The sequence below is a fragment of the Podarcis melisellensis genome (genome assembly GCF_964234715.1).
Source record: "Podarcis melisellensis genome assembly, chromosome: Z".
Taxonomy (NCBI): Eukaryota; Metazoa; Chordata; class Lepidosauria; order Squamata; family Lacertidae; genus Podarcis; species Podarcis melisellensis.
In genome coordinates, this window is record NC_138547.1 from 17,286,585 (window position 1) to 17,303,619 (window position 17,035).

Genomic DNA, 17,035 nt, shown 5'->3' on the forward strand with positions numbered 1-17,035 from the left:
AACTCCAGGAGCTGTCCCATGAAACACGGAGCAAGCTTCTTTTCTGCTGCTCTAGGAGGGGAGGACCTGAACCAAAGGATTCAAATGACAAGAAAGGAGATTCTGACTAAACAGTATGAAGAACTTTCTGACGGTAACTGCTTGGCAATGGAACTTGGAAGATGGTGGACTCTCGCTTCTTGGAGGTTTTTAAACAGAGGTTGGAAGGCCATCTTTTGGGAATTCTATAGCTGTGATTTCTGCATTGCAGTGGGTTCTATGGTTCCTCATGACAACAGATGACGCCTTGTCGGAGCCTTTAAATAAGTGGGGAAACACCTCAGAAATAAGAAACATTACTCACTAGTAAATTCAATTTAATTGCATCAACAGGCTGATAGCCTTTAAATAAGTGGGGGAACACCTCAGAAATAAGAAACATTACTCACTGGTAAATTCAATTTAATTGCATCAACAGGTTGGTAGAAAGGCCAGGCGAACTGGTGTTTCCACAGAGTCTTCACCACCACATTCTGCATGTACTGAAGTTGGTTGGTCTTCCGCCCAGGCTTGGCTGAGTTGGTGACCTCTGGGGGAGGTGGGTTCGCAGGGCCTTGGGGAGCCTGGATGGCTGAGGTGGCAGCAGACATCTTTCTCCTGCCTCCTCCTCGACTTGCTGGCGTTCAAGGCAGCAGCAGCAGGTCCTCGGGAAGGAATCGTTGTCTTTCTACGATCCCTGGATGGGATGGGCATCCCATTCCCAGGGACCAGCCATGCAGCCTGGAGAGCAGGGAGAGGACAGCAAAACATCAGTCGACGATTTCTAGAAAAGGGCGGAGGGAAGACACATCGTGGAGGGCTTGATCTTTTGATCACAAGGAGCCAAATCTCATTAGGCCCTCCAGTTCTATGACATGGAAGGAGAAGGAGGAGGAGGAGAAGGAGGATGGTTCCCCACCACGAGTCCTTTCTTGCATACAAGGGAGAAGCTTGCGGGGCAATCACAAATAGCAGCTGACTACTAAGCCTGCAAAGCCAGGGCCAGCCCAAGGCTGCACCCTAAGCCACACCACCCCAGGTCCTTTGTACATACAAGAGCACAACTGGCAGGGCAATCACATTTATGGGGCAATCCTTAGAACTGGCCTTGTTCATAGCAACTGATGGCACAAGAGCCTATTTCTGGTGAAGGACTGGGAGGAAATTTGCTTTGCTCAGAGACTGGAATTACATCTTGACTCCTTACAATGATGATGCAGTAGCAGGAAAAAGAGTGGGGAATGAGCTCCTCTGTGACTTCTGTAAAATCAGACATCAACCCAGCATTCAAAAGTTGCCAGGAGTATTTTGCACATTGCTTTCGGCCACTTGTGACCAAGTGAAGATGCCTGAGTGCCAGGATGACACCTGGTGCATCTACCATCTGGAGGTGCATGCCTGGGATTATTGGATCTTGACTGTTTTCACACACTAGCAACACATCCTGTAAAATTCTATCCATATTTTATCTGCACAACTAGAATTAATTTCAGGAGCTATAATGTTCTATTGAAGAATAGGATTTTCGATCCTTCTGGCCCAAAAATCACAACTAAGCATTCCGTTTTGGTGACTATTACATTGGTTTAAGGAGCTAAATTGGTGCCTAGCTTATATATCTGAGCTTCTAACACTGCATCAGCCTTCTGTATTTACTATACAAAGAGGTTTTTAAAAATGTGTTCTAACCACCCAAGTCTAGAGAAAGAATCCAATCTACTATGTTTTTCTTACCATCCTGAAACACATACTGAGCACAGCCAGCACAAATCCACAACATTGAAAGAAAGCTAGGTGGATATATATATTGGGCAAGACATTAACATGGCTCAGACTCAGAACACGCCAATATAACTCCTAGACTACTAACAGCTAAAAGTAAGAACATGCCAACAATGTTTTATTATTTCATACATTTTATATATTGTACTGCTTACTTGTTTAAAAAACCTCAAAGCAGTTTGCAAAAATACTAAAACACTTTTAAAAAATTAAAGCATGCAATAACAACAATAATAAAACCAGCAACAATCTAAAAATTCACTAGCCTTCTAGATACCTGTGTAGGCTTATCTATACAAAACTGTTTTGAGCAGGCACCAAAAAGTGTAGTGAGGGCACCTGTCATTAGGCAGGGAGTTCCAAAGTGTAGGTGTCATCACACTAGAAGATTAATTTCTTAATGATATGGAATGGGTATTACATGGCATCTTTAACAGTGCCAGTTCCAGAAATCAAAGCAATTGAGAGAGCTTATGTGAAATAAGGCAATGGGGAGAGAGACATGTGCTCAATCATATCAACCAATTACTTATTTGAAAACCAACTATAAAATGTTGAATCTGTAATGGTGAGCAGCCCAAATAAGATCACATCTAAATCATAAGTGTAGATCAAATTGGATTTATTTGGGTGGTGCCCAAGTAAATTCTACTCAGAGTAGAGCCCACTGAAGTTAATGGAAACAAGTTACTCGTGGCCATCAATTTTTGTGTGTCTACTCCAAGTATGCCTAACATTATGTTGTAATTATAAGTATTTATCATAAGCTACCCTTCACCCAAAGCATCTCACACAAAGTACCAACGAATGCCAGCAGCAGGGTTCAAATCCCCACTTGGCCAAGAAACTCTTGAGCTCACATCCCCCAGAGCCATCTGGTTGGTCTTGTGCTCTTGCATGTGCTAAGGACTTGGGAAGACTGACCCTGGCTTTGCAACCTCGGTAGCTGCTATTTGTGATTGCTCCCCCAACGTCTTTAGTTGGGTTTTCTTTAGTGCCGTTTTTAAAACTAGCTCTTTATGGTTATTATGGTGTGTTTGCAAATTGCCTTGAAATGCATGTAAAAGGGGATTCATAAATTTATTATTATTATTATTATTATTATTATTATTATTATTATTATTAAGCTTTTGATCCAATCCAGCAGCCAGGCTCTTATTACGTTCTAAGAACCTAAGCAGAGTTTGCTAGATCTAGCCAAAAGTTACCCATCTCCTCCAGCATCCTCTCCTCACAGTGGCCGACCAGATGCCCTAAACCCTCAATCAGGACCAGAGTACAATAGCACTCTCCCATTCTGCAGTTTCCATAAACAAGTATTCAGAAGCATTACTGCCTCTAATCATGGAGTCAGAGCTTGGCCACCATGGCTAGCAATGGTACCCCTTGATATCCTCAGTGAATTTGTTCTCTTTGAAAGGAGGAAGGCAGGAAGGTGTCAGAGGAAGCTGAGGCCACCTGTCCACAAAAACCTGGCACAGTGCATATTTACATGCAAGTACATGCCTCTAAATTAAATGGAACTTAATTCTATGTGAGCATAGAACTGTAGCCTTATTTGGGTGCAAGTCTTGGGGAACCATCAATCAGAGAAATAAGTTTCCCAGTAAACACCAAGAACCTATGCTAGCAGAGTCCATAACCTTCTTTTGATTAACACAACACCCTTGGAAGTGTGCAATGTCTTGGATTCAGACTAAGTGAGTAGAACTCAGATCCCACTGAAATAGACAAGGCTGAAGTGGTCAAAAGTAAGCTAGCAGTGACTTAATTTAAACCCTTGATGGCAGATTAAACTCAGCTAACTTAGCCCAGGAATTGTGAGCAATTCTGGTCACCTTACTGCAAAAGGCATACTGTATTAGACTAGATGGCGATTGGCCTGATTCAACAAGGCTCTTCTTATGTTCAATCAGTGCCTAGTGCCCTCCCTGACAATCCCCATCAGTCCTCAACTGGAACAGCCATGCTTTCATCAGCCCCAGCATTAAAGAGCTGTACAGGCTGGGGCTGATGGCAATTTGGTCCCAAACATCTGGAAGGTGACAGTTTGCGAAAGGCTGATTTAGACCCAACACAAAGTTTCAACCTGCTTAAGAGCATAAGAAGAGCCTGCTGGATCAAAACAATGGTCCATCTTAGTCCAGCATCCTGTCCTCACAGTAGCCAACCAGATGCTCATTATGGGAAACCCACAAATGGGATTTGAGCACAAGAGTACTCTCCACTCCTGTGGTACCCAGGAACTGGTACTGTACTTCTTTTAGGAATGACTCCTTCTGGCAGTTTGTTTCCCAGTGCCTGGTTGCAGTGTTAGAAACTCAGAAGTATAAGGTAGGGGCCAAATGTCTCCTTAAACCAAAGCTTCAGTTGCCAAGACAGAATGTCTAGTTGTCACTTTTGGGCAAGATGACTCTAAAGTCTTACCTTTCAAATGACGCACTAACATATTTGATTATCAGTTAAACATCTGGCTAGTTCAGATGACAATCCTGAGCTAGGCTAAGAACTTTGAGAACTTAATGTAAAGTCACATTATCCAGGGACACTTCACATATATACTGGCCCATTCCTAGCTCTTTTTCTTAATGATGACACAGTCCATTCATAACATATGAATATTTTTCACAACTGTTAGCAGGGCAGTGGAGTGGGATAAGTGTAGACAAGCTTCAACAATTAGCTATAATTGTTCACTGCTCCTGCTTAGGCTGCACAGAAAAAGCATTTTGGTTCCTCAAATTTATTCTGATTGTGCAGATAAAATGTAACTGATAGAATTCCACAGGATGTAGTATTAATGCGTGAAAACAGTCAAGATCCAATGATCCTCAGAAATGCACCTCCAGTTGGTGGAGATATCAAGCACCTTCCTGGCACCCAGGCAACCTCACTTGGTCACAAGTGGGAAACAGTTAGGTGCAAAATGTGCCTGGCACCTGGCTGATTTTGAACACTGATTGGGATATACAAAAGAGGACCCCCACTGATATATATACAGATACCACTCTGAACACATCCAATCTCATCTGATCTCTGAAGCTAAGCAGGGTCAGGACTGGTTAGTACTTGGATGGAATACCAGGAATACCAGGTGCTATAAGCTTGGCTTGGAAGGGATAGCTCAGTAAGTAGAGCATGAGATTATTAATCTCAAGGTTCTGGTTTCAAGCCCCACATTGCAGGTGGTTGGACTAGATGGCCCTTACAATCCCTTCCAACTCTACAATTCTATGATTTTAAGGATAATGAACTGTTCCTAGTATTACTGACCACTGTCTCCCTATGCCCTCATCATGACCACCATCTCCCCCTCTCACAAACCCCAAATTCTGACACACAGTTGCTGAATTTGTCATTAATGGATTTCTGCAGGGGATTCTCACCCCCAATAAGCCTGCAATCCTAAACACACTTGCTTAGATGCAAAGGTGAAAGAAAGAACATAAGAAGAGCCTACTGGATCAGGCCGAAGGGGATAATCTAGTAAAGCACCCTGTTTCCACTGTGGCCAACCAGATTCCCAAAATGGAATGCTCGTGAGCAGGACATAAATACAATGGCACTTTCCAATCGCTGTTCCGCATCACCTTGCATACAGAAACAACAAAACCTGCATGCCCAAGACAGTGTATCACACAAGCCTCCAGGCCAAAGGGGGCTCATCAAAGTCCAGCATCCTCTTCTCAGAGTGGCCAACCAGATCTGGAAGCACATAAGCAGGACCCTAGCGCAAGAGCAACTCTCCTCACTTGAGATTCCCAGCAAGTGACAACCAGAGGCATCCTGCCTCCAGGAATAAGGAAGAACATAAGAACTTGCTGGATCATGCCAAAGGGGGCCCACCTAGTCCAGCATTCTGTTCTCACAGAGGGCAACCAGATGCCCCAATGCAAAGCCTGCAAGCAGGACCCAAGCACAAGAGCACTTTCCCCTCCTATGGTTTCCAGCAATGGGTCACACAATTAATAAGCACAACCATTCAGTTTAAGGCAACAGAGACTCTAGGCAGAGATGACACCCCAATGAGATCAATGGAACCGGCAACACAATCTTATTGGCCTTGAACTGGAACTAGATATCACAACCAGGCTTCCACAAGAATGCTACAAGTGCGTCAGGCGGGCTCTCCTTATCCAAGGAAGAGGACTCAACATTTGCCATACCTAAACTCTGGAACAATATGTGTTTAAAACAAAACAACACAACACTGCTCTAGGGCATCAGGCTTCAACTGGCAGGTCATGGGCAACTTCCACCTTGCAACTTGATCAACGGTGGCTTGCAACAGCAGCACTACCACCAGAATGATACATGGGAAATAAACTAAGAAATGGGTCCCTCAGTGCAGAATTGTGTTCATAGTGGGTTGTGGGTCTGAAAAAGTTGAATGCAGCTAGAGTGAGCAGAGGGCGGGGGGAATATGAAAGCTGCTTTATACACAGAGTCAGGTCATTGGTCCATCTAGCTCCATAATGCCCAGTGACTGGCAGCAGTTATCCAGGGTTACAGACAGCGAGACTCTCCCAGCTCTTCCTGGAGAAGCTGTGGGGGACTGCACCTGGAATCTTCTATGTGCAAGACAGATGCTGTACCACTGAACCATGGCCCTTTTCTTAAAAATGTCTAGTCCTTGTGGTTCTGCATAAAGGGCAAAATTAAACAGGAATACCTTAGTATGGTCCCATTTAGCTTAGTATTTTCTACACTAACTGGCATAGGCTCTCCAGGTAGGGATAGGGGTATTTCCCAGCCTGACCTGGGACTTCCATTTCTGCATTTCTATTATTCTGTGGATGCAAAGCAGATGTAGCCTTTTCTCCAAAATAAAATAAGGTTCCAGACCTCCTGGTTCTAATAAAGGGATAGTTTAGCTCAGTACTGCCTACACTGACTGGCAGTGACTCCAGAGTTTCAGACAGGGAGGCTCTCCCAGCTCTACCTGGAGATGCCATGAGAGATTGAAGCTGAGCATTTCTGTATGCAAAGCAGGTGATATACGCGCTGAGCCACAGGATCCAAAGTTAATTGGGATCTACTGTTAGATATCCATGCAATCTTCAGTAGACCAAGGAGTTTCCAACTCCTAGTTATTTTACAATAGCAACAAAACAAGGATCCCCACACACAAAAAAGGCTACTGAAATGAAATGAAGAGCCAGGAGTGGATTTTTTTATGCAAAAGGATTGCAAAATCAGTTCAGTTCTGGTACAGAAAACAAATCCTTGGGATCTGAATATGTTCAGAGGCGGCCTGCTCCTCAGTTTGAAATTCTCGTTTTGGAAGCGATCATAAACAACAACCAAGTAAATCCAACAAGTCTTAAGTCTCCTTGATGCTGCTCCAGAACATGGGCAGAGTGCTTGAGGCAGCATCCCTGTCCATGTCTCTATTTTTAAGGAGTTGGCCTGCAATCCTAACCACAATTCCATTGGAATAAGCCACACTGAAGCCAAGAGAACAGACTTCCATAATATAGACATAGTTAGCATTGGGGGTCCCAATAAAATCAGCTGATTACCTTCCAGGCAAACAGGTCTAAATCAGCAGGTACAACACACATCAGATAGACACACCAGTTAACTCCAGGGACCAAAATCGGGTCCTTGGACCTTTTGACTGCGGAATTGAGAGTGCAGAGCCCAAGCTGGTGATGGGGAGTAATGGAGCCATATTGAGAGCCAGTCTGGCATAGTGGTTAGAGCTGGTGATGGGGAGTAATGGAGCCATATTGAGAGCCAGTCTGGCATAGTGGTTAGAGTGTTGGGTTTGGGCATGTGAAAACCAGGGTTCAAATTCCCCACTCAGCCATAAAGCTCACCGGGTGGGCATGACCTTGTGGCCAACCAGTCTCAACCCAACCTATCTCACAGGTTTGCTGCTGGGGATAAAATTTGGAGATGGGGTCACGGGTATGTAAGCCACCATGAGCTCCTTGGAGGAGAGATGGGATATACATGCAATAAACAAACCAATCAACCAAACAACCAACTGCAATCGCCCCTAAAAGAGATCTCCATATGCAACAGGGTTTTTAAGGAAGAAGAGAAAAGTCCCCCCCCCCGCAATCTTTTCTGAGTTTTCTAAAGTGACTACCACACAGGAAAATTAAAAAAAAGCAACACACCCCAAGAGAAAAGCGAGGAAACAGAGCGCGACGCGACAGGAGACAAACCAAGGCGCTCGCTGAAGCTGCCTGGACGAGGAAGCGGCGCTGCTTCCAGCCGAGCGGAGCCAGGCGCGCAACAGCGGCAGCAAGGCAAGCGGCGGGCGCACGGGGGGCCTGGGCTGGTGGAGAGGCGAGCTTCTCCCCGCCCGCCGTTCCTTTGTGCGAGCGCGGGCCGGAGGAAAGCGGGATCGCTCGCCCTTCTCCCCGCTTCGAAAGATGGCGGGCAAGGAGGGAGGGAGTCCGGCGCAGAACGAGGGCGCACGGAGCCCTCCTTGCGTCTGCGGCAGGGCAGCCGCGCGCTCGCCCTTTTGTTACACTGTTGCCAGCAGAGGAAGCGCAAAAAGGAAACGCCGGAGCGGCGCGCTTGGAGAAGGGAAAGGAGCCTTTGTGTGCGCGATTTTGCCTCCGCCCTCCGCGGCCTGCTCTCTTCTTCTTCTTCTTCTTCTCCTTCACCACCACCACCAAACCAAAGAAGCCCCCCCAGAAGCGCGTCTAGCTTGCTTACTCGGGCCGGCCGGGCTTTTTCTTCCTTCTCCTCCTCCTCCTCCACCACCACCTCCTCTGGCTGCTGCCGGTAGGGCTCGACTGATTCCCCCCTCCTTCCACTACCACCACCTTTTTTTTCTAGTTCTCTCCAAAGCAAGTAAAGAATTGATGTGCTACGAGCTACAGAGAGAGAGTCTTTTCAGAGCTAGCCAGGCGCTCTGCTCATGCGTCCCCGCCGCGGGGGCCGCTGGGTAACGTAGTTTGTTGGCCCAGCTTGGGAAAGGTGCTCCGCCCCGGCCAAGACTACAAATCCCAGCCTGGAGCACAGGCTCCTTTCTTTCTTTGCGCCCTCCTTTTTTTCTCTCTCCCACCCCCCCCCCCGGTATGGACCAGAAAGCGGAGGAGGATCAAGCTTGCGAAGGTTTCACATGCGTCTGTATGTGTACACACAAACACAGGAGCAACATGGGTGGAGGGAGGTGCAAAAATGTGTTTCCCCATTATTTCTTTTTTGAGGAGGGGGTGTCCAGGGGGGAAGGCATTTCCAAGAGGAGAAAGTCTGCCGCCCGGGTCTTCCTCCATGCAAATACATCTCTCCCGCCTCATTTTGCTTTTTTAGACTAGGAAAAGGCGCGAGGGGCGTGATACAGCTCTTCTCTTTCAGACTTTCTCGTTTTTGCTTCCTAAAGACTTACCAACCGGTAATAATTTGTAGTAGTAGCGCTGTTATTATTCCTGACTTAATTATCGTCACGGATTTGCATTTGAATCATTTCCAAAGGTATTTGGCATATTCCTGGCCGGCCGGCGCTATATTAAATCCAAAACACATAATATTTATTGATTCCTGAAGACTTAAGGCTGGTAGAAAATATTGTTAATAGTACTATTATTACTGATATTATTATTACTGGTTTGCATTTGAATCATGTCCAAAGGAATCAGCATTCCTGGCTCGATCATACATATTGTAAATGCAGAACATAGCACGTATATTTTTCTCCTAAAAACTTACAAACTGATTTATATTATTATTACCAGTTGTTATTACTAATGTTTTTTATTAACAACAACAACAATTTGCATTTGTATGATTTCCAAAGCGTATGTGCATTCCTGATAGGCCAGAAATATAAATGCAGAACGCTGCATGCTTGTTTTATTTATTTATTAAGTGGATCTATTTTGCTGGATCTTTCAATCATACAGAAACAAACAAAAACTAAACAGACAATCATATCCATAAGAAAAATAAAGAAAAGTTTGTTAAAATGAAACTAACTAAATAAAATAAATAACAAAGTATTCCCATCAAAGTATATGGAGTTAAGTGTTCTTGGGCTTTATTGTATCAATATATAAAGGAAAAGGTCATTTTTATTTTCCTCAACGCAATCAGTTCTGTTTGCACACTCTTACCTGAATAAGACTAGCCATTTTCATTTATTTCTCAGAAAACTCATTTTATATGAAAGTATTTCTGTAGTGCTATATTATTCTAGAGCACCATGTTATGAAATAGTTGTTGGTTGGTGTTTGTGTGTGTGTGTGAATTCCCGGGTGCCGAGGTCCAAGTTTGGGGCAAGTGCTTATTGGTGAGAGAACCCCAGCAAAGATTGAAAGAGTCAAAATATGCAGCAAAGTGAAGCATGGAATTATAAACTGTTAGGGCTTTGCAATATGCCCTTCTAAGTGAGTTCCAATATTTCCCCATTCAAAGTTCCTTACAGACATTTGGAAAGAAAGATGGCGGACTAGACACCTGTCAACAGCTTGTTGACAGAGATAATTATGTCATGATTAATGATAGCCAAGCCATAAATCTTGGCGATCATATTTGCTCTGGAAAAGCAGAGGGAACAAGAGATCAAGCTCTGATGCTCTGGAAAAGTGGCTTTCCATGCTGGGAGACCAAGAAGCTTCGGGGAACCCAATGGGGGTGAGTGACATAGAGCCAAGGAACCTTCCTCTTGCCCAAACACATAATAGTCCTTAATGTCAGCCCTTAGGGTATATAATAATAATAATAATAATAATAATAATAATAATAATAATAATAATAATTTATTATTTATACCCCGTCCATCTGGCTGAGTTTCCCCAGCCACTCTGGGTGGCTCCCAATCAAACAGCACAGCATCAAATATTAAAAACTTCCCTGAACAGGGCTGCCTTCAGATGTCTTTTAAAGATAGGATAGCTGCTTATTTCCTTCACATCTGAAGGGAGGGTGTTCCACAGAGTGGGCGCCACTACCGAGAAGGCCCTCTGTCTGGTTCCCTGTAACCTCACTTCTTGCAGTGAGGGAACTGCCAGAAGGCCCTCGGCACTGGATCTCAGTGTCCGGGCTGAATGATGGGGGTGGAGACGCTCCTTCAGGTATACAGGACCGAGGCCGTTTAGGGCTTTAAAGGTCAGCACCAACAATTTGAATTGTGCTCGGAAACGTACTGGGAGCCAATGCAGATCTCTCAGGACCGGTGTTATGTGGTCCCGGCAGCCACTCCCAGTCACCAGTCTAGCTGCCACATTCTGGATTAATTGCGGTTTCCGGGTCACCTTCAAAGGTAGCCCCACATAGAGCACATTGCAGTAGTCCAAGTGGGAGATAACTAGAGCATGCACCACTCTGGCGATGGTCAGCGAAGCCTTCCTTTCTCATTTTTTAAAAATAACTTTTTTATTCAAAATTAAAACAAAACATATTATCCAGAAACATATCATCCTTATTCCCCCACCCACCCACCCCAACCCCCTGATTTCCCTCAGTTCCAGTCTTTGATTTCTCTAAAAATGCTGTTTTCTGCATGTTACACAGTTGTATAGATCCTCAAACTATTTAGCTGATTATTATCAATAAAAGGTTTGTGAATGTTTATTCAAAGCGACAAAGCCTTCCTTTCTCTAATTACCCGTACTTTTGAGACTGTTATAAATCATGACTGTGGTGATACGTCCGCTGGTTGAAATTTGCATCTGGAGTGAGAGTTAACTTCTGGATTAAGAAGAGATTATCACAGAAGAAGTTAAAAAATGTAGTAGAAGAATTATTGCACCCTTCAAAGAATTAGTGAAAGGATATAAGACAGATAGGGCCAAAATAGTTTCAAAATTGTATAAGGTGTTATTAGACAAGGAGAAATCACCAAAGGAAAGTTTGAAAGAATATTGGAAGTTAGAAATTCAGGAACAGATTTTAGATGAAGAATGGGAAAGAATCTTTCGGCAACCACCCTTTGTTGCGACCTCTAGGATAATCCAGGAACAGGGGTTGAAGTTGGTACAAAAATAGTATTATACACCTGTAAGGTTATATCATATTACAAAATCTGGAAGTAAGAATTGTTGGAGGAAATGTGGAGTGATGGGAATGTACAGTCATATGTGGTGGGATTGTCCGTTAGTTAATGAATTTTAGAAACAGAAATATCGGGAATTGTGGGTAGGAAGGTGGGAATATCTAAATTAATGGTTCTTATTAGTCTGAGTAGCACCGAGTTAAAAACAAAAGTGGAATGTAAATGGGTAAAATTGATGGTAACTGCAGCCGGACAGGTTATAGCAAGTAATTGGAAAAATACAGAAGAGCTAGGGGTGAACCAATGGGGGAAAAAATGAATAATATTATAATTTTAGAATATCTAACTGTGAAGATCACAGAATGAAAGGGTTTAAGGTCAGTGAGAAAGAGGAGGATTGGTTTCAGAAGATTGTGAATTATTTGGGTAGGTTTGAACAATTTGGGGCAATTAAAATGTTAAAAGTTAAATAAACCTTGTGGATGGAGGAGTGTTAACATATATAAAATTGTACATATGGCTGATTTGAATATGTTATTATTGATTATGTATACCCAATGTATCAGCCGCCTGGGAGGTTTCACTGTTTGTATTTTGGTTGATGGTAAAAAATAAAAAGGGGGGGGGAGAAGAGACTATCATTAAAAACTGAAAGCAAAACAAAGGGCACATTTCAATTGTTTGCGACTAAGAAAGATTCCAAGAAATGGCTAAGGGGTGTGCCAACAGTTAGAATTCTTTATTTTATTTTGATGAAAGTGCTCAGTTCTGGCACCTCTCATTTAGGCGCCATTGCCACTCTTAAGAGAATGAAGGAGGTGTTCATGGTGAATTCCAGCACCTCTTTTTCTGTAAGAATAGCACTGCATACACCTGTCAGAAAAGTTGCAGAAACTGCAAAACTGAGCTTTGTTACAAAGTGGTAAACGTTCTTAAATTATTGGTATAGGTCAGAACACAAGAGTGGCTGGTGAGAGCCATGTGGTTGAGCTAGAGCAATCAGCTTAAATCAGCTGAGTTTCTCAGGTAGACTGGGGGTGGGGGACAATAGGACTGCTTACCTGTTTGTTCCCAAGGTAAAGGAAGTGACATAGCTAAGCCTGGCAGGACAGCTTACTCTGTGGTATTAACCAATTTATGCATTAATTAGACTTAAGTATGTTGGTTATGGGACACGGGTGGCACTGTGGGTTAAACCACAGAGCCTAGGACTTGCTGATCAGAAGGTCAGCGGTTCGAATCCTCACGATGGGGAGAGCTCCTGTTGCTCAGTCCTGCCAAGCTAGCAGTTCAAAAGCACGTCAAAGTGCAAGTAGATATATAGGTACCGCTCTGGCGGGAAGGTAAACGGCGTTTCCGTGCGCTGCTCTGGTTCGCCAGAAGCGGCTTCATCATGGTGGCCACATGACCCGGAAGCTGTACGCCGGCTCCCTTGGCTAATAAAGCGAGATGAGCGCCGCAACCCCAGAGTCGGCCACGACTGGACCTAATGGTCAGGGGTCCCTTTACCTTTACCTATGTTGGTTATAGGAGGCTGGTTATCCCACAACAATGAGACAATGTACAATGTTTAGAACATAAAAATTACACCATTAATTAAAAATAATAATAATACAGACATCCATGAAACTAAATGCCTCCTTACAGGACTGAAGCCCTGATTCAGCAGTTCCCGGCAACACCTGCAGCTGAATTGGATTACCTAGCTGGAATGGTGAAGTCAAAAGCTGGGCTGAGCTAGCCAGGGTGGGGTTAGTGCCAGCTTGTTGTGCCAGGGGTATCCCATGCCACTGAAGACACAATCGGGATTCAAGATGATCCTAACAGATTGGAGAACTGGGCCCAAACTAGCAAAATGAATTTTAATAGGGACAAATGTCAGGTTCTGCCCTTAGACAGGAAGAACCAGCCAGACAAAACTAAGATAGGGGGACATCTGGCTTGCCAGTACTCTGCAATTCTATTATTCTATGTAGATATTTATCTATTTTTAAAAAATTGTATGAGAAATTCCTCTGACCAGGTAAACGTCTTCCTTATGCTACTCTGTAGATGGATAGCCCTTTCAATTTCAGTTCTTCTCCCTAATTTTTCCAGTTTGCACATTTCCACATCAACTTGCATTAAAAACCGTCTTCACAAAAAATCAGCTGCCTGTTCAGGCATACACCTAATGTGCAATTTTTTGCAAGTAATTTACCTTAATATTTGAATATGTTATTTTCACTGTGTGGATTTTGATTGATATATATATATATATATATATATATATATATATATATATATATATATATATATTTTTGGTGTCCTCGGGTGTCTTCCCGTGTAAAAGTTGGGGTGTCTAGGCGACGTTTCGACGAGGTCTCACTCGTCATCTTCAGGCTGGTGCTTTCGGCTTCTTGTTACTGGAACAGAGCAGGATCTCAGTGTTTGAGTTCCTATAAATACTGTTGAGGGGGTGTGGTGTATAGCCTCCAATGTTCTGGGCAGAGATGGAACATCACCACAAGAGAATAATCATGGAAGCCATCGAGATAGAGAAACACCCTCACAACATGAACAAGCGTGACGACACATCCCGCTTGCCAGACATCTGGAAATTAGCCCTCCCCACAAAAACTGACACCAGATCCAGAGGCACACAGAACGCTATCACCAATCAACCACACCAGACCCAAACCCAGACCCTCTCCACAGATAAATTACAGACACCATCCAGTAGCCAAACCATGGTGGCACCTCCGGATGCTGCACCCCCCTGCAATCCCTACACAGATCTGGCTGACACAGGCCACAAAACCACAGCTCGCCCCTATACACGAAGCCAAGCCAGAGCACAACTAAGTGCAGTACAGCCATCTTCTCAGAAAAACTCTTCACAAAGTTCAAGAGGTCAAGACACAAAGACTTTAGCAACTAATCCACACCTAATGACCCACCTAAGTGGTACTCAGGATATCACTCAAGAAATCACTCAAGATATCCCTCAAGTAATTAAGGAACAAAAGAAGAAAAGGCACACTAGCCTGGGAACTTCCTCTCTGCCCAGAACATTGGAGGCTATACACCACACCCCCTCAACAGTATTTATAGGAACTCAAACACTGAGATCCTGCTCTGTTCCAGTAACAAGAAGCCGAAAGCACCAGCCTGAAGATGACGAGTGAGACCTCGTCGAAACGTCGCCTAGACACCCCAACTTTTACACGGGAAGACACCCGAGGACACCAAAACCTGCATTCCTGTACCCGTGAAAATCTACGAAAGCAAATATATATATATATATATATACACACACACATACATGCACCTGGGGAGGGCGGGCACATGACATAGCCAGAGAATTGCATTGCAAAACATGGGGAAGTGTAAATTTTTGAAGGACGGCTATATTTTGGTTCATGACTTGTTTTGGGAAGGATGAATTCATAAACTCATAGAACTGTAGCATTGGATGGGATTCCCAGAGAATCATCTAGTCCAACCCCCTGCAATGCAGGAATCACAGCCAGAGAATCTCTGGCAGATGCCAATCCAACCTCTGCTTAAAAACCTGTGAAGAGGAGTGCACCACCTTCCAAGGTAGTCCATTACAAGGTTGAACAGCTCTTCCCACCAGAAGAAATCTTACCATCAGAAAAGTTCTTCCTAATGTTTACTCGGAATCTCCATTTTTATCATTTGAATCCATGGGTACAGGTCCTCCCCTCCAGAGGAGCAGAAAACAAGATTGCTCCATCTTCCAGGGAAGATATTATTGGTCAGGGATGTTACAGCATACATACAGATCATCCTTTCTGAGTCTTGATGCCAAAGCAGAGAGAGGGATGTTTCCCAGGGGGGCCATAAAAAACTCAAGGTCTAGTGGTGCCTGGAGTAAATAACTGCAGGTGTCTGGAAAATTAATGAGACACTTAATTGCATAAATGTGGGTTCCTGTCGAGAAAAGGACCAGGGAGGCTAATCAGGAGGATCCCAAGAAGTCTGGGACAGTGAATGAAGAGAGATAAACAGCTGTTGCCTGTTGTGTATGTGGCTTTGTTGTCATCTTCACCTGCCATTTGACCAATTTCTGTTCGCACAACCACAACTACTTTGCCTTTGTAGCGCTGCAATGCTTCAAGCAGTAGTATGTTACTTCAGAACTACCTGACCAGAGTAAACCATATAGTCCAGCGTCCCTTTTCCTACAGCAGCCAGGAGGGATGTGATGAAATATCCACAGTCTGTTATTTGTCTCTGCAGATATATATATAAAACGTTACTCACAACACATCACTACAGTATGTTGCTTGAAAATCAAATCAAATTCTTCACTCCAAAAAATATATATATATATATTTCCACATATTACCAGAAGATTGAAGGGGATTATAAACATGATCTTCTTCATGCATATAACAAAATAAGGTTGCCATACAATTTAGAAAAGATAGGGCTTAAAATTTCCTTTGGTTGCGTAAATCTGATGTTCTGACAGATAGCAAAAGCAACCCTGGACAGCTCAAACAACCTTAATGTGAGTTTGTGGGAGGGTAGGTTGTATGCTTGAGTCCCTTAATTCCTGGATCCAACAAGGATTCAATTGCTGTCAAGTTTCTTGGTATGTGTTGTTGTTTAGTCGTTTAGTCGTGTCCGACTCTTCGTGACCCCATGGACCAGAGCACGCCAGGCACTTCTGTCTTCCACTGCCTCCCGCAGTTTGGTCAGACTCATGTTTGTAGCTTCGAGAACACTGTCCAACCATCTCATCCTCTGTCGTCCCCTTCTCCTTGAGCCCTCCATCTTTCCCAGCATCAGGGTCTTTTCCAGGGAGTCTTCTCTTCTCATGAGGTAGCCAAAGTATTGGAGCCTCACCTTCAAGATCTGTGCTTCCAGTGAGCACTCAGGGCTGATTTCCTTAAGAATGGATAGGTTTGATCTTCTTTCAGTTCATGGGACTCTCAAGAGTCTCCTCCAGCACCATAATTCTTGGTATGTAATGGCCCTCAAAGTATGGGTCATTAAGGTAACAAAGGAAGTGGCTCTGTGCCAGAGGTAGTTAGAAAGACAAAAGCCTGGGCTGAGGTTGTGTGAGCCAGAAGCTAGAACCAAATAAGCCATGTGGGAGACACAGCCTGATCTTTGTCTGGGTATACCAGTTTGTGGCTATGGGAGAAGCAAGACCCTCTTTGGATGCTAAAGCCATGAGCCCCTCCATCGTAGGCTCAAGTTCTATACATGTGTAAAAAAGCTTCTCTCCCTATGTCTTTAATTGATGTGAGTCATTCTGGAAGACAA

The 17,035-nt window shown here is 43.9% G+C and overlaps 1 protein-coding gene across 3 annotated transcripts in view; it reads right to left on the minus strand.

Annotated features, from left to right (window-relative positions):
* The window catches only part of BRD3 (bromodomain containing 3), a 38,561-nt gene extending 29,882 nt beyond the window's left edge, over positions 1-8,679 (minus strand). For all 3 annotated transcript variants that reach the window (XM_081897818.1, XM_081897817.1, XM_081897816.1), the window contains exons 1-2: positions 8,476-8,679; positions 429-759 (exon numbers count right to left, since the gene is read on the minus strand). In XM_081897818.1, coding sequence (XP_081753944.1) covers positions 429-629 — 201 coding nt within the window. In that variant the 5' untranslated portion in view covers positions 630-759; positions 8,476-8,679. The remainder of the gene's footprint in view (positions 1-428; positions 760-8,475) is intronic.
* Between the last annotated feature and the right edge of the window lie 8,356 nt (positions 8,680-17,035).